At 44.3% G+C, this 23,096-nt stretch overlaps 1 protein-coding gene across 2 annotated transcripts in view; it reads right to left on the bottom strand.

The window, feature by feature from the left end:
- The window catches only part of ZNRF2 (zinc and ring finger 2), a 77,218-nt gene extending 59,911 nt beyond the window's left edge, over positions 1–17,307 (bottom strand). For both annotated transcript variants that reach the window (XM_024194478.2, XM_024194479.2), the window contains exon 1: positions 16,611–17,307. In XM_024194478.2, the coding sequence (XP_024050246.1) occupies positions 16,611–17,037 (427 nt within the window). In that variant the 5' untranslated portion in view covers positions 17,038–17,307. The remainder of the gene's footprint in view (positions 1–16,610) is intronic.
- Positions 17,308–23,096: the final 5,789 nt, after the last annotated feature.

Raw genomic sequence — 23,096 nt, 5'->3', positions numbered from 1 at the left:
CCCCCCCCCCCATCTCAACTGCCCCCTCCAGAACCTCCCTGCCCCCCTTGTTGTTGGCCTTCGCCTAATGTCTCTGTGAGCTTGCTCAGGAAGGGCCTGAGCCGTTCGTCCCGGCACTCTGGGGAGCGGGGGAGGAGCTCCAGACTGCTGGAGGCGATCTGCAAATGCAGGGAGGGAGGGAGCGATCTCAGCTGCAGGGGGAGGTGGGGCTCTCTCTGGCTGTCGGAGCCCCATGTAAGTGGCACCATCCGGCCGGCTGCCCTGTTAGCCGCGTGCGCTCTGCATGGGGGGGAGGAGGGGGGGGAGGGAGTCCGGACATTTACAAATTCCCCCCGGACGCTATTTTTAGCTCAAAAAGCCAGACATGTCCAGGGGAATCCGGACGAATGGTAACCCTAATGAAAAGTGTTCCTTCTCAGGAGGAAGCTGCGTTGAAGATGATGAAAGGAACATGTCTGAACATGCAGGATCTTCAGGTTCGTAAACTTTTTTATTTCATACTTGGACTGCCTGTCTTCCTTCTGGACTATTCTTGAATTCTCATGTTTGAGCAAAAAAAATATACGTGTTACTTTATGGTACTATCATTTTAGATGCAGTTGTGATAAAAAATAAATAGCTGAAATAGACAGATCTTCCTTCTACAATTTCACTTTTAAAGCAGTCCTGAGTGTCAGTGAATGCAATCAGTAATACTAAATGAGCAGTATGTTAATAATAATTAAAATAACTGCATTGACTTATTTTGTTTAGGAGAATCCATTCTCAACATACAGGATTCTGAAGACTATCCACCTTCAAGATCACCATAGTTTTCTATAGTTTCAGAGTTATCTGCCAATGATTGTGTTTCAGTCACATCATGTATGTCACCTGTAGCAAAAAGAAAAAAAAAATCTCCATCATCCAAAAACCACCATAGATAAGTTTGTGATCAGAACCAGCAGATTACAAAAAGTAGTAACTGATGAAAAAATTGCCTGGTTTGTTTATGCAACACTCTCCTTTCCATATGACTGAGAACCCACACTTCATTAACACGGTTCAGTCATTAAGACCAGGATACAGTCCACCCAACAGAGCAGATGTCGCAGGCAAATTGCTGGATAAAGTGTATGAAAGAGAAATTGAGCAGTGTGCAAAAGGTATAGAGGGTGAAATTGTTAACCTGAGTCTTGATGGGTGGAACCATGTTCACAATGATCATGTTGTATGTGCTTGTGTGACAACAGCAGAAGGGATGTCTTCCTTACAGAAACCACTGACCATCTCCACCTCATTTTCTTGCAAATATTCTCAATACGCGGTACCAGGGTCAAACCTTAACTGCTGAAGAAGAGGAGTTGGCTATGATATGGGCATCCAGCAATCATCCCTCCATAATGCCAACTATAAAACTTCAGAGTGAAGGGTGAACCTTCAAGAAATATATGTTTGCTGATGATGTTTTAAAGAAAGTTACAGTCACTTAAGCACTTGGATTCAGAGACTGTTGAAGTGATAATCCCACTTTTAACAGCAGTGGCTTTTTCTGACAGTGTAGAAAGAATATTTTCTTCCTTTGCACTAATTCATTCCAAATTGAGAAATAGTTTGGGACCTGAAAAAGCAGGAAAGCTTGTTTTTCTTTTCCAGATTATGAACAAACAGGAAAATGAAGGTGAAGATGACAGAGTTAGCTGCAGAAGCCAATATTTTAAGTTTCTCATGTTGACCTGGCTAACAGTCTATTTAATTTTTGTTTTTTGTTTTTTAAATATTTCATTTAACTATTTTAGTTAATACAATTAACAAAAACAAACCTGATTTTAAAAAACTTGAGTGTTTAAATTCAAAAATTCATATGCTTGTTTTGTTATACTACTTTATGTTTGCTGTTGAAGAAAAAAATCCAGAATACATAACGTTGTTTTAGTTAAATAAAACAATTTAAATGTCTGTCTGGTGATGCTCTCCTCCTAATAGAGCATGGCAAGAAAATCCTCCAAATATTAACCTGTTGAATTGAAGATATTTATGAAGTTACTGGGAGCTGAACTATCTGCTTCAATTACCTTTGGTAAGTGAAATAACCAATCATTCATTTTCTAATATAGCTGTAAAACTAATCTGAAAAGTTTTCAAAATAAATCACTTTAAAAATGTATAGTGTGTACGTTCTAAAAATGAAACCTACATCCACCTCTGAGTTGTGAAGAATATGTATTAAGGGTATAACAACCAAAAAGAATGCACTTTTATGCAGAAACCCATGATTAAATCAAGTCTTCCTGACTAGTGATTTAAATCAAATCCACCCTGTCCTCAGGTAACCAACCTTCATGCCCACCCCGTAAATTCCTTTGGAATTTTGAGAGTCCCCTTTCTGTTTGCTCGGTGATGCATGCAGTGGTCTCAGTGCATCTTTCCAGGTGGTCATGCCTGCTTCACGCACCAGGTGATCCCCTGCTTGGAGCAAGGCCGAGCTGCTGGACCTCATCAGCATTTGGGGAGAGGCGGCTGTCCAGTCTCAGCTGTGCTCCAGCCGTAGGAATTATACCACCTACGAACAGATTTCACGATGCATGACAGAAAGGGGCCAGGACCAGGACACACTCCAGTGCAGGGTCAAAGTGAAGGAGCTACGGAACGCCTACCACAAGGCGTGGGAGGCAAACCGCCGCTCCGGTGCTGTGCCCACAAGCTGCCAGTTCTACAAAGAGCTGGACACAATATTTGGTGGCGACCCCATCTCCACTGTGAAGGCCACGTGGATACTTTGGTGGCTCGCGCGCCAGTCGAGAGTGGATCGAGCCAGGAGGAGGAAATCTTGGATGAGGATGTGGAGGGGGACCCAGGGGCAGAGGACGACTCAGAGGTCACAGATGCATGCAGCCAGGAGCTCTTTTCTATCCCGGAGGAAGCTAGCCAGTCACAGCTGTCGGATCTTGGCGAAACGCAAACAGCAGACGCGACCCCCTGGTAAGTGGATTTGATTTTGGGAATCGCTGAAGCGAGTTTTGAGGGCAGGAGGGTTTCAGAAAGCAGGCTTGTATCTGTATGATGCACATACACCACACTCCTAGTCTGAGCAGCAGAACAGGCTGTTGATTGAGGCAGATTCCCGTGAAGTGAGGGAGTCAGATCTCCAGGAAACCCTCATGGAGATACTGGGCAATCCGCTGCCACAAGGTTCTTTGGCAGAGCTGCTTTGTTTCTTGCCCCATTAACGGTAACTTTCCCTCATCACTCTGCCGTCACGGGGGGGATCATTGCTGCACAAAGGCGAGCTCCATAAGGGACAGGGTGGAAGCCGCGGTCTTGGAGAAGACCCTCCCTTGATTCCCTGCTCACCCTCAGCAGCAAGATATCTTCCATAATGAACACAGCCTGGGGAAAATGTGGGGAAAGGAATGATTATCAGGCCCCCCACCCCCACACAGTGCTGGTTCTCCCCAAGAGCCACGTGGCCAGTATACAGTAGGGTCCGGGAACACTGATTTACTCTGCCCCTGCAGCTGCTCACCATTTTGGGGGTCTTGTGGCTCATGTGTGCTTGCCTGGGGTCAGCCTGTTAGGGACAGGTATGTGAATACTGGCTGTGTTTTAAATCACTGAATCAGCGTTCTGTGTGTTACAAACAATACTGCTTCTGTAAAATGTTGCATTTTGGCTTCACAGAGATGACCTTGGGAGCCCAGCCTCCCTCTTTGTTATCGCCAGCTGAATGGCTGCACAGAATTAGAAAGCGGACACAAAGAACTAAGGAGGACTTTCTGCATGACATTATAATGCACTCCCGAGCATAGCAACAAATATTAGTGGCTTTCAACTTCAAATTGCTGCCTCAAGGCATCCCTGATCCTCATGGCCCTGCGCTGTGCCCCTCTAATAGCCCTGGTCTCTGGCTATTCAAATTCAGCCTCCAGGAGCTGAGCCTCAGTGGTCCAGCCCTGAGTGAAGCTTTCACCCTTCCCTTCACAAGTATTATGGAGCGTACTGCACGCGGCTATAAGCATAGGAATATTGTCATTGGCCAGGTCCAGCTTCCCATATAGGCAGAGCCAGCAGGCCTTTAAACAGCCAAAAGCAAACTCAGTCATTCTGCACTTACTCAGCCTGTCGTTAAACCACTCCTTGCTGCTGTCAAGGTGCCCCGTGTATGGCTTCATAAGCCACTGCATTAAGGGGTAGGCGGGGTCTCCCAGGATCACAATAGGCAGTTTGACTTTTTGCTACGGTGATCTTCTGGTCCAGGAAGAAAGTCCCTACTTGCAGCTTCTTGAACAGGCCAGTGTTCCGAAAGATGCATGCATCATGCACCTTTCCAGACCAGCCTGCGTTAATGTCTGAAATGCTCACGGTGATCCACAAGCGCCTGGAGAACCATTGAGAAATATCCCTTGCGATTAATGTACTCAGTTGCTAGGTGATCTGGTGCCAGAATTGGAATATGCATGCCATCTATCGCCCCTCCGCAGTTAGGGAAGCCCATTTGTACAAAGCCATCCACAATCTCACACAGATTGCCCAGAGTCACAGTCTTTCGAAGCAGGATGCAATTAATGGCCCTGCACACTTCCGGCAACATGACTCCAACAGTCGACTTTCCAACTCCAAACTGGTTAGCAACTGATCGGTAGCAGTCTGGAGTAGCCAGCTTCCACAGTGCAATTGCTACATGCTTCTCCAATGGCAGGGCAGCTCTCATTCTCGTGTCCTTGCGCCGCAGGGCTGGGGCGAGCTCATCACACAGTCCCATGAATGTGGCCTTCCTCATGCGAAAGTTTTGCAGCCGCTGCTTGTCATCCCAGAGTGCATCACAATGTGATCCCACCACTCAGTGCTTGTTTTCCAAGCCCAAACGTGGTGTTCGACTGTGGTCAGCACCTCCGTGAATGTCACAAGCAATCTCATGTCATAGCTACTACATGTGGTGAGATCAATGTCGCACTCCTCTTGCCTTTGTAGTTTAAGGAGTAACTCCACTGCCACTCGTAACATGTTGGTCAGGGTGAGCAGCATTCTGGTCAACAGCTCAGAATCCATCCCTGCAGCTAGTACACAAACTGTTGAAAGATGGCGCCAAATGTGGACAGAAGCACAGGGATTACTGGAATGCGAAGCAATGCATCATGGGGCATTATGACAGGACCCAGGATGCCCCGCGACCCCTTCCGTCTTCCCACAAGTCTTAGCGGCAAAAAAGAAAGAGGTGCTCTGTGGGATAGCTGCCCAGAGTGCACCGCTCCGAACAGCGCCATAAATGCTGCAAGTGTGAACACGCTATTGCACAGGCAGCTGTCAGTGTGAACATACAGCAGTGGTTTTTCTTCAGCGCTCTCTGAGCGGTGTTGTAACTACTGGCGCTGTAACTTTGCCAGTGTAGACGTGCCCTTAGCTACACTAATACACTTTTGAGGTTCCTCCTTTTCAATTTGATAACTCAGCCCTTTGGTTCAGTTTAGGGGATGAGTGTTAACTAGAAAGCTAGCTTATGAGAATACCACTCATCCGTCTTGACTGGTGAAAAATGTGATTGGGCCGACAGTGACCAGGACAGCCCCAAGTGAATGGGGGAGGAGAACATACACTGGAGAGATGGTAAGGATGCCTCCTCCCCGTCCAGAGTCTCTAGGCACTCACTGGCCAGCTGGGGGAGGAAAGAAGCTGATAGGTCCCTCACCCTGCCCTTTCATTAACTTAAACCTTAGCCTGAGCCATGTGGAGCCTCTTTTCGTTCCATTTCAGCAGCTTTATTTTGTGGACACTGCAGGTCTGACCGACTGCCTGTTTTGGGGGTCAGGAAGGAATGTGTTCTTCCCTTAGGGACCAAATTGGCATAGGCTTGGGGAGTTTTTTGCTTCCCAACAGCATCCTTGACACACTGTTAAGTTAAAGAGAAATAGGATTTAGTCATTAGTGGTAGTGCTTGGTAAGGATGTTAGTTCATCCCAACTTGCGGACAATTTCAAGTGCAGTTACTTCTGGGAACTGTTCCTTTTAACAGACCTGGGATTTTGCTGATGGGTGTTGTGCTTATGGGACAGGAGAGACTTTTAGGTCTTCACTGGCAGGGGTTCCCCACCCCCCTTAATATCCTCTATCCCCCGCACAGGAGGCGAGGGGGTGGACAGAACTTAGATGAGTTGAGTCCTAGGGGTAGGCTGAAGAGAGTCCCTCCTGATTTATGGGTTATATGGTAGGAGCCCTGTAACCCCACCACTTAAAATACCAGGTATGTGAGTCTGGGTGACAGAAATCGAGTAAGTTTAAGAAAGTAAGTACCATTACTTCTGAGAAAATATAGGATCATTTTAAATGTTTTCCTTTAAAGTAAGCAAACTGCATTTTGAGGATCGCGCTAAAAAAATTCTTCCAAGCACATTTCAGCACACAGCAAATCTTTACCAAGTTATAAATACCTTTCATGAAACCAAAGTTCACAAATGACAGTCATCACACAACTTCTGCTATACTAATACAATGTAGCAACTAAGGTCCCACTTTGACACACTTTAACAAACACTCTTTATTGAAAGCCACTCCTAACAAATGCAATGCTCTCCCAAGATGGCTCAAGACAGAATTTTTCATTATCACCTCATCCTTTTCTTTTGGCAAGCTGATTTTCCTGAGTTTTAATGGGCCTTAAACAAGTCTGTTTACTCTGTGTACCAGTAGCCTCAATAACGATTTACAAGGTGCCATAGAATCTTTCAGGACAACAATAAAAACACCATTTCAGCAACAGTGTCCATTAATACCACATGCTTAGGCATTGTTTCAGTACTGACAAAAAGAAGAGTACTGTACTACTTTACTGAAATCAAAACTTCTGCCTGGAGCACCTATATGTTCAACTAGCATAAAAGCATATGACCTTCTCTCGCTTATAAAATGTGATGAAATCACAATACAAAGTGATTGCTGCAGGTAATAATTTCAGTCAGAGTGGCTAGCAAGGATGTGTGAACAGCATTAGTTTTAAAACATTTACAAATAAAGGCTGCTGCCATGTGAATCCTTTATGTAAACTCCCTTTTCATATATTAGGGAGAATAATTCACAAAAGCTCATCTTTTTGTTATTTTTGGTATATTTGTCAATTAGAAGAAATGCATGTGCACGCACCATGCGAACTTCAAATGTATGGTACATTTAAGTCAGTCAACACAATAGCAGAATTTCCTAAAAATCTCCACCCTCATATGCAGCACACCCACTCATTTGGGACTGGTCAAGGCTTATCTGGGAGTTCTCTCCTTTTTAAGTCAACTGCCAACAGAGAAGGGAAAGGTGACAAAGCCAAATCTAAAGCAACACTTGTGTTTTGTTGTGAGTTGGAATCAGCCATCTCAACCCTCTAGGGGAAACCCTGAAGGTTTCCTGATCTTTTCAGAGCAATATTAATTCTCTGTATATGCATAGGGAACAGGGACACATGCACTGGTAATGAGTTGCATGTCCATTTCAGGTTGGAAATAAGTCTCATGGATTATTTTGGTTTGTCTTCCTACTTTTGTGAAACCTGTCAGGTAGCCAATGGGAGGTGCTAGATACTCAGCACTTTTGAAAGTCAGGATATGGCCTTTGAAGCTTAACTTTTAGTGCCTGTTTTTGAAAAATTTGAGCTCAAACACATTCACAATTGGAGTAGTTAAGCAAAAATCATTGCTCGTACACCTGATCATGAATATTTTAAACTTCAGGAACTATGTGTTTCAGAAGATTTTTTTTCTTTGATCCAGAAGAAACAGATACTCAAGATGCTCAAAAATAAGGTCTCAGAGTGCAGAAACCAAAGGCTTTCCACTCCGTCTTTTCACAGAATAACATCCCTGTGAACAAGAGCAATCTGCTCCATCACCATTGTAAGTGAACACAGCCTGTGGAAATTAATGAAGGTGATTACAGCAAGTAATTAAACCATTAACAAGATGCAGGAGCATTGAAGAAAACTCTAAAAGCATTATTTAGCTCATGCAGCTGCAGTTACAGGAAAACTTGAGTAGAAAAAAAATCTCATCTCCGTACAGAATTATTCAGCGGTTAAAGGCTTCAAATGTGGCTGTATAAAAGACAGTGAATCAAGAACATCTATGTGGTAGGGTTCCCTAAAATGACTGGCAAGGGCTAGGGAGAACTTACCAAAATAGTTTAAAACCTTTGGTGCTCAGCCTGCTCTAGAATTATTTAAAGTGTATTCAGATTCCTACCAGTAATAAAAAAAAATCTCCTTTATGAGATGTTTAGAAAAAAGAAATACCACTTGGAAGGCTGCTAGAAACTAGTGTGCGATTGTGTGCAAGGGGACACATGGGGAGATATTCTGTCAGGATTCGAGCAATTATTCCAAAATTAGGGAACATCCTAGAAGAGCAGGGCTTTTCATTTCTATTATGCCAAGGAAGCAGGAAGAATGTACATGCATGCGCATACACCCACACAAATTATGCAGGAGTTTTTGTTTGAACTGACAACCCAAAGGCTCAGACATTACGGTTATGTTGGTATCAGAAGAAACATTTACACACCCTAGTAAAATTAAGCAGTTTGCTTCTCTCCCCAAGACCAAAATCTTTGTATTTGAGTTTCTCCCCAAACCTAGTTACAGTACTGCCCATTCTATTATTTAGTTCCTCTACTTACTTTTGGGAGAGGAAGGAAAAGGGGGGTCTTTTCAATCATCATCTAATTCCCACTCTCCCCTTCCAATCACTTACTAGGTCCTTTGCAAAGCCACCCTATCACAGTGGCCTCTCTCGCTTCAACTGAGAGATCTGGACAAGGATTCCTGTGAAGCTCATCAATACTATTTCCTTCAGTAACAGAGATGAAGGAGTCAAATACCACCAATGTGAAATGCTTCCCCAGTTCTCCTAGTCCCAATTAGCCCCAAGAGAGGAAATGAAATCTGTCCTTAGACCCTCTCCAATGTATTGTCCCCCTCCCCGTTTGTGTTTTTGTCCCTTCTAAGTACTCCTCATATTCTCAATTTTATTTCTTATTCTTTCTGACTTTAGCTCCCTTTCTCGATCCACCTTCCCTTGATGGTGCCTATGCCTCTTGTGTCTAAATAGCAATAACATGAAACTGACATGATCCTTGTGAGGTTCACACTTCTAGGAGTCCACTATACACAGAGCACCAGAACCAATCTCCAACATATTTGAGAATATAAAACTGCAGTGTTTTGCCTAACACCAGGGCTGAAGCAGTTTACCACACATTAGGACCAATATGAAACATAGCAGTCCCCCTCTGTCCAGGGACAATGCCTTGCTAAGGAGCCAGCCTCAGCTGTCAGGAAGATGGAGGGTGTACAGTCCTATGAGGGTAATGTCCCTGGCTACTAGCTGGAGGGCACCACAATTTGTATCTAAACTCTAGTTAATAGGTCTCCCAATCTCTACCAGCTGCTGGAAGGAATCAACACTCTGCTCCTTCACCTACACATTCTAGATCCCTTAGGAACTGCCAAAGGTGGCTGCCCTCAGCTATTCTATCCCACTTCCCCAACCCACAGTCACTGCAGGAAAGCTTGTGTGCACATGCACATCTTTCTGTGACTGTCCACTTCCAACCTTGTGACCATTTTAATCCTCTTTTGCAATCAACAGCTTCAGGGCTGCCACTCAGAGCTTTCCAAAGCTGAACAAAGCAACATGTACATGATCCTTGCCTGTTTCACTGCTGCCCACAGGGTTTTGACAGCAAAAAATCAAAGGTAACAAGACCCGTCAGTCTTCACTTGGCTGCAGTTTGGGAAAGCTACGAGGAGCAGCAATGGAACTAGATTTGTCTGAGAACACAGATTATCTCTGCATACACAGCATTTAGAAACTCATTTAAGCAAAAGATTAATTCCATGGAGAATCTAGTGGCATTGGAGCCCCTCAATAACCAAGAAAAGCTTCCTATTAACCAGAGGAGAGTAGCTTTTTCAAGCCCTACCAACACCTTCGTGGGCTGAAACAACAACAGCAAGACTTTTGTGGTCAATTTTAGTGCTTCCCATCACTATTCTCCTCCTACACACAGAAGAGCATCACAGTAAATGCCCAGCCATGTGTACTTGGCACCTCTGCTCTCAAATCAGAAAGCAAAATCACCCATCCCTAGCTTTGATGATACAGAGTGACAACAGGAATGAAACAGACTCATCTTAAGAGTTCTATTGTCATTGGTACCTGCATGATTTTGGGGGAAAAAGAAATTTGAGCTCTTCGCCCTTCCACAAAGCCAAGGATAAGAGAGAAAATATAAGCCTCCCCACAAAACTTATCAGTCAAAAGCAGGTTTGGGATGGGAGAAAGATAATTCCTCCCCCAGAAGCTAGAAAAGTGAAGGGAAGGAAAAGAAAAGGAAGCATAGGAACATGCCCAAATATACTGCATACCTACACAAGTCAGCTTAAAAATAAGTGGCCTCCAGGCAGAGTAACACCTTGAAGGGAACCCAAAAACCGTCCCTTTCCTTCAACCAAACTTCACACCCCTCTGCTATCAGCATCCACCTACAGTCCAGCAAGCATTTCAAGCCTTAAATTCTGCTTTCCCTCGATTCCTATTATAGGTTTAATGGTTCACTTGGAGAATTTATTCTTCACATCTTCTCCTGAGGGTTAATGTATAGTGTTACTGGTGCAAAACAGCTGCATTATTATACCCGAGAGGTGTCTGCAAATCAGTGGTGGCCATTCCTATACCAGCTGTATTCTACATAAAAGTACTTTTTACATAAAGCTTTCCCCTTCAGAATAATCAAAAAAATTACACCAATACACAGTTTAAATGCATCTTGAAAGGACAATCATCTTTTCTTAAAGAAAAAAAATCAGACAGAACATACAACCAGTTTGGAGTGTCTGCCCGGAGGTTGGCACTCAAGGTCATGAAGTCCAGACAGCATGGCATACTGCACTTTCAGTCAATGGTTCCCCTTTAAATATTTTACTAATAGTTTAAATTACATTAGCAGAGAAATATCTTTTCATTTCTACTTCAGCTATTTAACATTTTCTGTGTTATCTACAGTTGGTGTAACTCACTCCCCACCAAGAGTCTTTTATGGACAAATAGGAGTTCAATTTAAAAGGCCTTACTCGTCTCCCTGCCTGACCACTCTTAAGAAGAGACTGTATGTCAAGACACAAGTGGGTTATTTACATTAGACTTTTTTGCCAGAAAGTTTCCCCATTGTGATCATTAGTTCTGCTCCAAAGGTGGGCACACCAGTGTAAACAAAATCCTAAGCAGTTGTTTTAGATGTGCACAGCACTGTTGTAGCTGTGTTGATCCCAGTGTATGAGAGAGGCAACTTAGTTGAGCAATATCTTTTATTGGACCAACTTCTGTTGGTGGAAGGTACAAGCTTTTGAGCTACACAGAGCTCTGTGTTTTAGATGGCACAGGGGTTAAACACACCAGCAGCTGCCTGGATCCAGAGGCTATGCATGGGGGGCACGCAGGGTCACATGTTACCTCCCCCCCCCCCAATTTCTGCCAGGGTGGGAGCCAGGTTGAGTGCAGCTCAGGGAGATGTGCCCGTGAAAGTCACTGACACCTGGGGGGGGGGGAGGGGGAGAGGGGAGGAGAAGAAAGAGACAGAAAAGCCTGCTGAGACCCATTCCTTCCTTGCCCACAACCGCAGTTACCTGCTTGACAGTAGGTGTGCGGAGCCCGCTCTTGCCCGCACCATGCACACAGTGGGGAGGTAATGGGAGAAGGAAGGAGCTGTGAGGGGAGAGGGGGCAAAGTGGTGCCAGCTTGGAGCAGGTATGGGAGGTGCAAGGTGAGTGGGAAAGGGGCCAGAGGGAACACATGGGGCGATCAGGTGTCTCATCACCTCCTCCCCAACCTTTATATCGTGCCCTCTCCCCAGGAGTTACCGATCATCTCTGCCCCTGCCTACCCTGAAGTTCCTACTGCTGGAGCTGAACTAGCTGTTCCAATAAAGGGAAATTTTTGGCAAAAAAATCCTAGCGTATACAAGGCCTATCGTAGTAACTCTGGTACAGTAAGAGTTGAACAGGATACACCTAGACATCAGTCTTAACAAGAAATACAAAGTGTTGAAAACACAAATTATTTAGTCAGGCACATGAATTTAAACCGTATTCACTCTTTTCAGGGCCAGCTTTTGCACAGGCCGTTTTTAATAGGAAGTCTAATGTAAAAAAAGAATGTTCTCTCTGTCAAGAAATGGTGAGACGGCTCTTACAGATGAGAGTAATGCCTCTACTTTATCTCCTTAGACAAAATTGGAACTTTGTACTATAGTGCAAAGAACTGGCTGAAGAACATGCAACGTTTAGAAGTCTACTCCTAACTACAGCATAAGGCCTGGATCCTGACAAACAGAACTACAGGGGGTCCCCGGTATATGTCTCCCCTTTATCTGTTTTTTCACACATCCATCGCTCATCAATAGGGGAACATGTTCCGATTCACGTCGGTCCCAATCCGCATATCCGTCGTTTGCAACTTAATACTGTACTCGCTTCACCTTTTGCGTCACTTTTCTGTGGGTGTTTACCACGCACGAGTGCCCTCCCCCCTCAGCACCACCTGTCCGCCAATCAGCTACTCCCCCTCCCTCCCAGTGCCTCCTGCCTGCTCTGATCATCTGTTCAGCAGCATTCAGGAGGCGGGGGGGTAAGGGGGTTGGAGAGAGAGAAGGAGGAGCGGAGACGGGTCGTGCTCAGAGGAGGGGGTCGAACGAGGCGGGGCGACCGTGAGTACGGGGGTCCGCAGTATACATCATTTCAGTACCCATCACCCTTTTCAAGAACTCGACCCCAATGTATATCGGGGGTCCCCCTGCATTCACAGTGCATATAGTTAAGTATATGCTCAAGTCTTAGGCCCTGATTCTGCAAAATTTGTTACTGAACTGAATTGGCTCTGATACTTAATCACAAGATATATAGCAATATTTGATCATAAAGGATTGCAAGCCTAAAATTAGCACGAACACAAGATCGTCTTAACTCAAAGGAGAACTATGACTTTGAATGAATTATTTTTTAAACATTACTACAGTTTCTACCAAACAAATAACAGACTGATCATACTTTTGCACATCGCAGCATATAGCAGTGTTTCATTTTTTGCATCTTAGTGTACCTCTAGTACTAATCACGTAATTTAAAACTAACAGATTAGATAGCTAATATTTAAACATTGTTCTGGGTAATTCGAAAGTCACAATGGAGTGCAATTCAATAAGTGCCAATTAATTATAGTAGTCTTACAAGTGCAACACACATGCGTTATTGATTGTCAAAGCCAAAAAGTCTGCCAGGAAAATACAGTTTAATCTTTACATATTAAACTAATTCTCCAAAGAAACTGCTGAACTGATTCTCAAAATAAACTTCTGTAGTTTTCAGTTAAAAAAAAAAAAAAAAAAAAAACACCTGCAGTTTACAAAACAAGGGAAGGTGCTTGAAGCACACGCACAATACACATAGTAACTGCCAAGCACCATACCTAGACAAGCTTAAGCTAGTCAGAAACAGCACAAAAGCAGTCCTCCAAGTTATTTTCCTCCATGGACAGTCTTATGAAATTATGATCTAGAACAAGACCACTTGTTTGAACCAAGCATCTGAATACTATATTGAATTTTTTAAAAGTGTATAGCTATGACATGTACTATGTTAATTGCACTGGAAAGTTTTTATGCCACCCACATTACAAAATATTTAAATTGCAAAAAATATATAATAGGAAAGTTTGACATGTAAAGGTCCTCCCCTCCCTTTTTAACGAAACTGAATGCTAGGATTAGATTAAGCAGCCATTCATTTTCATATGAAAAAAAGAAAAGCTACTTCAGACCAATTCACAGATAGATTTAGATATAAATGATATACAGATTGTAACCAGTCTTGCTGGTTACATTTTGCATCTTGATCATCAAAAATCTAATATCTGACACCCATCATCGATTAGTCACCTTGCAAGGTTAAAGCTTATTGCATAAATGGAGGGCATACATTCTATATCGTCTCAGTCAATAAATATTTAATATTCTGCATTCTAGTTTAATAGATTCATTAATAAGAAAACATATGGTACTACTTAGCAATTATGTAAATTATCACTTGAAATTGTAATGAGGAAAATATGGTCTGTAACTGATCTAATTAAGGCTGTGATGCAAGGTTTAAGCAAGGAATCCTACTTTTGACTGACAAATTGGCGACATGCTTTATGTTTTAATGCTTTTCTCTCACTGTATAGACTGTAAATATGCAATAGCACAGTACCCTTTGATTGCAAAAGGAACTGCACACACCAGCTTTCATGCATACTACTCTGATAACACTGCAGCATCCTTGCATCAAAGCCCTGCTACTCTTAACTAACAATTAATAAACATGCAGCAACTCAGCACTATATGAACACTTGCACTTAAGTTTTCCTTCTCAAGGGCAAATGCTCCTTGTTAAGGTAGGTTTGATGCTCTGCATTAGCATGTTCAATCACAGCACTAGGAGCGGACTTAGTCTTCAGGAGACCCAGGACTGTCTTCAGGTCCCCACACACAAAAACACAACTGAACAGAACTGAACAGAAATCTGTTTGTAGGGGTGTCTGTAACATACATGTTGACCATCCAGGAAGTGCCAGGACTGGCAAAAAAAAAAAAAAAAAAAATCTTAATTTGACCTACTGTTCTTGAGTCTATACCAGTTACATTGAAGGCTAAAAATTTCAAATGTAAAGCTACGGACGTTTTATATTATAGAACTACATTATCACACTGCCGTAAATAATGCTCTCATTGATCACTATCAAAAGTGAAAGTAAGTTCACACAGACAGGCACCTTGCATCAAAACTCCCTTCCCCAAAAAACAACATTTCATTCTATTTTTAATTCAGACTTTACACAAGCTATAACACATATGTATTAAGTTAATCTAGACAATTACAACAGCTATCAAAAAGAATTAACACATTAAAGGACAGTCCTGTTGCACCTTACTCGTATGAGCAGTGAAACTTTTATAATAAATGTCATAGAAAGAAGTCAACTCAATAACTGTACCTAAAAAATTAAAAATCTACACTTGAAAGGGAGATAGAAGAGTGCATAATATGCACCAAAAACTTTCATTTAAACAACAATTGTACAATATTCTGTACAGGAAAAACAACTAACAAGTTCATCTTTTTCAAACTATTTACAGAGCATTTAACTTCAGTCTCAATAGATTCAATATTTTGCTCCTCCTCCTCTATTTCTATCGCCTCCAGGAAACGTACTGCAGTCTTTAGAAAAAGAGTGCTATATTTTCTTAAAGACTGTTTTTTAAAACATCTCCCCTCATCTAAACATTTTCTTCTTTTGGAAAAAAGCTAATTCAAAGAAACTTTCCATTACAATAACTTCTATTTTATTAACCACGTTTCAGTACAGACAATTCAGTGACTCAGAAACAGGAACAAGCTGCAGCCACATTTTAATCAGTACCTAAAAACAGATTTCAGTCTGATTTAAAATAAACTGCATGAATACATGATCCAATTAAATCCTAATTATGTAAGTAGTAGGCAGACTGGCATATTTACACAGGCACAGATTCGATATTAAAGTCTAAAGTGGCAAGACAGAGAGGCTCTTTTTTCCTTTTTACTGTGCAAACTACATTGCGGGGGGGACGGGGACGGGACGTTATTTCATTATTAAATTCCTTCCTTCCGCTTTCAGACCTCTAATTTTTTTTTAAATATACATGGCCAAGAAACAGCAGCGGAAGCATGTATAGATAAAACTGAAGCCTGGAGGAACTAGAAAGCTGCCCCTTTCACAAAATGATGATTCATTGTAATCCCCCCGAAGTCACAAACTACTCTCCCAAGTAAGAGCCAAAAAAGAGCTATACAAAAAACACTCACTTCACAAGTCTGAGAGTTACAAAATATTCAGAATGTGGAAACATGGAACAGGAAATCAATCAGTTCTTCAGTTAACTAAGAAAGGTGCGCTGAAATGAAAGAATATATTGTCCTTTTAACATGAGGGTAGTGACCTAGATTCAGGCCCGAGATTTCCATAGGAAAAGGAGAAGGGTAAAGCCTCCTCTGCTAACTCCCCCCCCACACACACACACAAAACTCCCCACAACACCACCGAATCGGCCCCAAGCAGGTTACTCACTACCTCAACCCCACCAAAAATAGTGCTACCCCTCAAGTCGCTCCCTGGACCATCACTGAGAGTTAGAGACCTACTCCCATAGGTGCTGGAATCAGGGGTGCTGGGGGAGCTGCCACACACCCCATGGGTTGAAGCTGTTTCCACCCTATACAGGGTTTACAGTTTGGTTCAATGTCTCTCAGCATCCCCACGATACAAACTGTTCCAATGTGCCTACTCCCTACCCCCATCACACACGTCTGTGGTACTGTATAATGTTTATGGTCTCTGTCTGGGGAAGGGCTGAATACCAGTCTCTCTATCCCCTCTCCCCCCATGCCATGGACAGGGCTGGAGTAGCACTGTTACAGTTCTCCACATCCCCAGGCAGGGGTAGCGAGGCGGTTGCAGTCTCTCTCTCTCTCTCACACACACACACACACACGGGGGGGAGGGGGACACGGGTGGGTACTTTACCTCCGAACAGGTGCGGTGAGAGGTGCGCTGGCAGCGAGCCGATCACGAGCCGGGGCCCGCCGTGTCCTCCGCCCACTGCGGACCGCCCCCGGCCGCCCTCCTCGGCCGCGCTGTTCACCGAGTCCTGCGAGCCGTAGGGGCCGCTGCTGTGGGGGATGCTGAAGGCTGACTGGGCGGCCCTGGTCCCGGAGGCTGCCGCCCCGACTAGGGACCTGCTCCGGGGCGCAGCCACGGGCGGAGCGGCCGCAGCTCCCGCCGCCGAGCCCCCGGGGGCTGCCTGAGGCGCCAGCGGCGTGTATCTCCCGCCGGCCCCCGCCGAGCGCCCGCCGGCCCCGTTCGCGCCGCCGCTGCCGGAGGGCAAATCCCCGCCCGAGTACGCCCGGGTGCGGCCGTTGGCGGCGGCCGGGCCGCTCTGCTTCGCGCCCATAGTCCCGTCGCTGGCGCCGCCCGGCGCCCTTCGCCGCTGCCCTGAGGCGGCTCCGGGGGGCGGGCGGCCCCGTCAGGAGCGAGCCCCCGAGGGACGCGCGGGGAGGTGAGCGCCGGGCGCCCGCCCGCGCTGGGTGCCGCCGGGATCCGGCTCAGCTGGCGTTGCCAGAGCGGCCGCTGCTCTTGGGTCTCGGGCGCCACCATGAGCCGCTCGGGGCGGTGCTGGCTCCGGCTGCTACTGCCGCCGCCACTGTCCGGGGGCCGAGCCCAGCCGCCGCCATCCCCCTCCGCCGCCGCTGCCGCTTGCTCTGCCCGCCGTGCGTGGCTGTGCCGAGGGGCGGGCGCCGCCCCTAGTGTGTCGCCATCCGGGGGGCGGCACCCAGCGCGGCCGGGGACTGGAGGTTCGGGCTGGAGCCGCCCCCGAGCTAGGTACAGCCCGGGCCGCCCCCCAGCAGCGCCGGGAAGCCCAGCCCCCAGCTACTAGTCACGCCTCTCGCCTGCTGCCATCTGGAGACCCATAGCGGCCCCGGCCTCTTACCCCGCCGCCACCTGGCCCGGGGCCCGCTAGATAGAGCGCAGGCGGGGCTCCGTGATTGCGGGGACAGGCGGGAAGTGTGGCCCCTTCTCGCAGGGCAGAGAGGCGCGGGAGCGGGCCCCCCTCTTCTTTGGCACCGGGGGAAAAACAGGAATTGCCCCTGATTGCACTGACCAGAGGCCCGAAAGGGCTGCTGCAGAGTTAGCCCACCTGTTACTGCTTCCCAACCCCATGCCGGTGGGTGCAGATCCCAGCTGCTGCTTGATGAGCAGAGCTCAGATTGCTAGCGGGGCACAGCCAGCGCTCTGGGCGCCAAAACAGATACAAAAGCTATATTCAAAGTGTGTTGCAGCAAAAGTAGGGCTGCTGCGGGGCCCCGCTGCTTAGGGTTTGTCCTCTTTTCTCTGTGAGTCTCTTGAAAGGGCAATTAAATGGTTTAAAGCTATTTACTTAAAATTCATTGTTGCCCAGATTCCTGATGGTAGTGGGCTGTTGTTGGTTTTTTGTTTCTTTTGGGGTTTTGGTTTTTTGTTTGTTTTTTGAAGGCCCAGCTCCTGGAAGCATGAGATTAGGGGAGAAATTCGCCGAAGGCGGCACGCGAGCTAATTTTCAGTGGCACTCACACTGCCTGGGTCCTGGCCACTGTTCCGGGGGCCTCTGCATTTTAATTTAATTTTAAATGAAGCTTCTTAAACATTTTAAAAACCTTATTTACTTTACATACAACAATAGTACAGTTATATATTAAAGACTTATAGAAAGAGACCTTCTAAAAACGTTAAAATGTATGACTGGCACGTGAAACCTTAAATTAGAGTGAATAAATGAAGACTCGGCACACCACTTCTGAAAGGTTGCCAACCCCTGCTCTAGAGAAAAGACTGAAAAACATGACCCTTGTGCTTGGGACTTCACAAAAAGCTAGGAAATTCAGACATCAGTGTAGTTGCACTGGGATGTATTTATCCCTTCATCTTTAAAATTTAATAATTCAGTTCTAGTGCATGCCATAAAGGGGGAAGGGAGTTAAAAAGCACAGCTACATGCATTAAGATAGCTGTCAGTTGTGTGCATCAATGCGGAACTGCATTGGTTGCTGTGCACAGAAAACAGATGTATACAAGTGTTAGGGTGACCAGATGTCTCGATTTTATAGGGACAGTCCCAATATTTGGGGCTTTTTCTTATATAGGCTCCTATTACCCCCTACCCCCGTCCTGATTTTTCACATTTGCTGTCTGGTCATCCTAACAAGCGTGTACACATAGTACTACACCAACTAAAATGGGGCAGCTATGAATGAGTACTGTTATGTCAGCATAGTGTTCAAAGAAATTGTGTGGGCAGCTTCCATTCTTACCAGCAGTTTTTACATGAATGAAAATCTTGCCTAAGATTAGTGAACTTTCCACTGAAGTGTATAAAAGACATAATTACTCACTGCAGTTACTCGAGTATAGGCATAGCTGAGTGCACCTAGGAGTTTGGGTTTTAGAAGGAGGATCGTTACAAGGCTTAGGAGGCAGACTCCCCCCTATGGAAAAACTAATACCTAAGAATATAGTGACCATTCCTTAGATAATCTTATTCTGATCTCTGTAAAATTTGAAAATTTAAACATCAACCACATTTTAGCATAAAAATTACATCATCCATAATCTTTAGCAACAGGTTTATGGAGCACAACAAATTCTTAGAAGACCTGTTTCCCACTCAGGATACAGCTGTAACAACCAGTAATTTGATTTTAATAAGATATAATGGTGCAGATTTTCTCCTGCAAGAAGATCTGCTTGTTGCAGGAAAGAGTAGGTTTATCATTACCTGATTCACAAATGTGGCTGCTACAGCAAAAAGTTAGAGGGGCCTAGGGGCTACTGATATTTACACAGGCTGGCCATGGTCCCTAAAAGGACTACAACTATTCTGATCATTCTCAGCTGGCATGTTCTATCTCTGCTAGGGGACCAGATAGCAAGTGTGAAAAATCGGGACAGAAAGTGGGGGGTAATAGGAGCCCCAAATATCGGGACTGTCCCTATAAAATCGGGACATCTGGTCACCCTAATCTCTGCCCAGCCTTCAGTACATCCTTTCCTGCTCCAGATGCTCCACCTGCAATAGAGTGGATGGGTGTGGTTGGCACAGAAACAGGTTACACCAGTTGACAGATTTCCCAGGCTGGGGGAATTCTTATCTGAGCATTTAGGGCCTGATGCCAGCCCCTTTGTACCACCTGAATGGTGTGAAAGGGCAGGAATGGGGGTAGGATCTTGTCCCATATGTTTATTTTCTGGGCGTTTGAGCAAAATTCTAAACCCCTTATCTTTTACTCAGACAAAACTCCTATTGACTAATGAGAGTTTTATATAGGGCAGGACTGCCAGATTTGGTCCTATCAATTGAACCTTATGAATAAGTGGTTCAATCTCCACTGGACAGATCACATCAGGATGCAAAGATCATTTAATATTTTAAAAATAGAAAGATGATGTGATTGAATATGTCATGCATTGGATCTATGAGTAGGATTCCTACAATCAATCACCCAGCATAAACTGTTTGTCTATATGGATGATTGTCTGGCATTTAATAGGATACATCACTGTAAAGCTTTTCTATAAATCAACCCAAGGCTCTCATGTTTCAGTAAATTCTCCAACATTGCAAATTTGAATTACTCAAGCTAGCTATGTCCATATCAATAATAACACTAGTGGAATAACTACTACCAAAGATTATTTAACTGGGTTTTAAAATGTTCTTTAACCTTAAAATTTCTATACAAAATATTACACTGGTGCTGACAACTTTTATGCTGTTTGCAGCTGTGATTAAAAGCAAATAAAATTTTTAAACCCAGCCATCAAATGTTGGTGTGCATTTAAACCATTAAAGTCAATGGGACTTCAGGTGGGCACAGGGGTCTGCCATAGTAGAATAAGTTGCGGGATCAGAGCCTTAGTGGTTTTGTGAGCCAAGGCAGGAGATACCCTGACTGAGTTACATTGAGCATTTTCAGGAATTCTGCCACTATTGGTCTAGAACCCCTGCGGCTCACCCTGTTCTAGCAATGGGAGGTCTAGTGTTGAGTGGGCATAGGCTTTTTTTTTTCTTTTTTAGGCCACCATGTTGTCCAGCTCTGTCAGTGTAGATCTGGAGTGCTTACACCTGGTTCACATATTCCTAGTACCAGTACAGCTGCAAAAACAATGGAGGGATTTCTGAAAATACTTTCTGAAAATGCTCAGCGTAACAAAATATTTTCAGAAATTCTCCTACTGTTGATCTAACAGCTGAGTGTTCATTGTTGATAGGAACACTGATGTTTGACGCTCAAGTGTATTCTATTCCAGTTAATTTAAACAATACAGCCCATACAAAAGTTTAAAATGTCCCAACAGTTAATTAGACGGACAATGACAAAATAACCTCCCAGCAGCGTAGAATTAGTCAAGTACAGGAAACAATTTCAACTCAGTCAGCCAATAAATCAATGGTCCTCGATCCACAGGTCACTTACGGTCCAATCAGCTGCAGCCCATGTGACATCCTCAGGGCCATACAGGTAGTATATGTATATTGTGTTATTGTGTGGATGTGACACACATAACACATAGAAACTTAGAAGAAGTGGGTTGTAGCCCACGAAAGCTTATGCTCTAATAAATTTGTTAGTCTCTAAGGTGCCACAAGTACTCCTGTTCTTTTTGCGGATACAGACTAACACGGCTGCTACTCTGAAACCTGACAAAATTATGACTACCATATTTTCTGGTTAGATACCAAATTAGAGAACCAGGTTGTCATTGGAAGAGGCACCTTCACAAATTAGTTCTAGCCCGCAAGACCTTTTCCTCATATGGCAGCTTTACATTTTTGTAAATTTTAGATGTTTACAGAAATATAGCTAGCATCAGACAACCACCACACCTTGGATATTGAAAATGGGGGATTTAAATGTTCAATTGCTTGGAGAATGAAGCAAGACAGGACAGCTGCTTCCTTCTAAAATAAGAAATGTAAGATATACACGAGTTACATGTTAACAGCTAATATTGAACCAATGTCAGGTTGGCCAGATGGCTTTAAGATCTGTTCATATCTATACTCCAATGAAAAAGCTCCCATTCCGTACTCATGCCAATACCACCACATGTGCTACACATACCCATCTTGGTTTTGAGTTTTCTGCTATTTGGATTCCTATGTCTTTCTCCAGCTGGCAACTGATATTTTAATTACATCATGCAAATTAATATTTCAAACATTACTGGCATACCTATTGTCAGAAGTCACTGGTGTGGTGCTTTGCTCTGTTCAATGTTGATAAAAGTCAGCTGCGTACGTGTGTTCCCTCTGTGTGCTGCCCTGGCTCTGAAGATTGCTGACACAGCAGACCCCAAGAGAATCCCCAATGACCACAGACTCTGATAAGGTATGAAGGCACCCAGCCAGGTTTATTGCCAAACGAAACAAAGTCTCTAGCTCCCCGGATCAGATGTCTATAGTTCTGCTAGTACATATGTGCTCCCTGACAATGGACCATCTCAGTCAGTGGCGGGATTTACCACTGCCCCCTAGGCCAGACAAAGACATCCACTCAGGGATGCTCTCTTATACACAGGTACAAACAAGTTACACATCACTCCTGACACATAGAGGAGCAACCCCTCTACGTTTTAGAGTGCCACCTCTCACAAAACAACTTTACCACATTATCCTCCTGCCCCTGACTTTAGGATAGGTCAGCCTGTTCCTGTTATCTGTGGGGAATGTACTAGTACCGGAGTGTTCTGGTACCATCCTGGCATGTGTTTCCATAACTAGTGCCCAGTACCTTTTAGGTATGTGTATTTTTGCAACATCAGCCCTCTTCTTGCCACATTCTGTGAGCAGGGCCTGCCTCTGGCTCACAGCTTAACTTTGATTTACGTTAGCAAAGTCTTGACCATTACTTTAGTTCAGGCCTCAGGCATCATACCAGGCCTCTGATGCAAGAGTTTATGTTTCAGGGCCTCATCTTACTACACCTATATATCAGATAGTTTGATATACCATATATACTCCAGCTAAAACAAAAAGTGTACTAATTTCAAAATATCGTTAATTCATAGTTTTGCAAATGCATCTATTGTTATTTGGTATGAACCAAATTAACATTGCTTCAGGTAGTGCCCACAATACACTACATGTACAAGCATAACTGTACATCACAATCTCAGCCCCAAATATCTTACACTCTAACAAGACAAATAGAAAACGGATATGGGTTAAAGAGGTGCCACCTTAAATAAAGATAAGTAATCACGGTGATGATTGGCCAAATCTCAATAATATGCATTTGTTTTATTAACTCTGAAGTAATTCCAGTGTCTTGGATTTATACCAAAGATTAATTTTACTATGTAGCGATAATTGGTCCTAATCCTGCAGAGATTTGTGAATGTGCTTAACTTTATGCAGTGTGAGTAGTCTTCACAAATTATATGTGCTTGAGTCCTTGCAGGATTGGGTCCTAAAAG

This window comes from Terrapene carolina, unplaced genomic scaffold (genome assembly GCF_002925995.2).
Source record: "Terrapene carolina triunguis isolate 2854851 unplaced genomic scaffold, T_m_triunguis-2.0 Scaffold84, whole genome shotgun sequence".
In the NCBI taxonomy this organism is placed as follows: Eukaryota; Metazoa; Chordata; order Testudines; family Emydidae; genus Terrapene; species Terrapene triunguis.
Note: the sequence above shows the minus strand (reverse complement) of the source record. Positions and strands in the feature narration are given on the sequence as shown.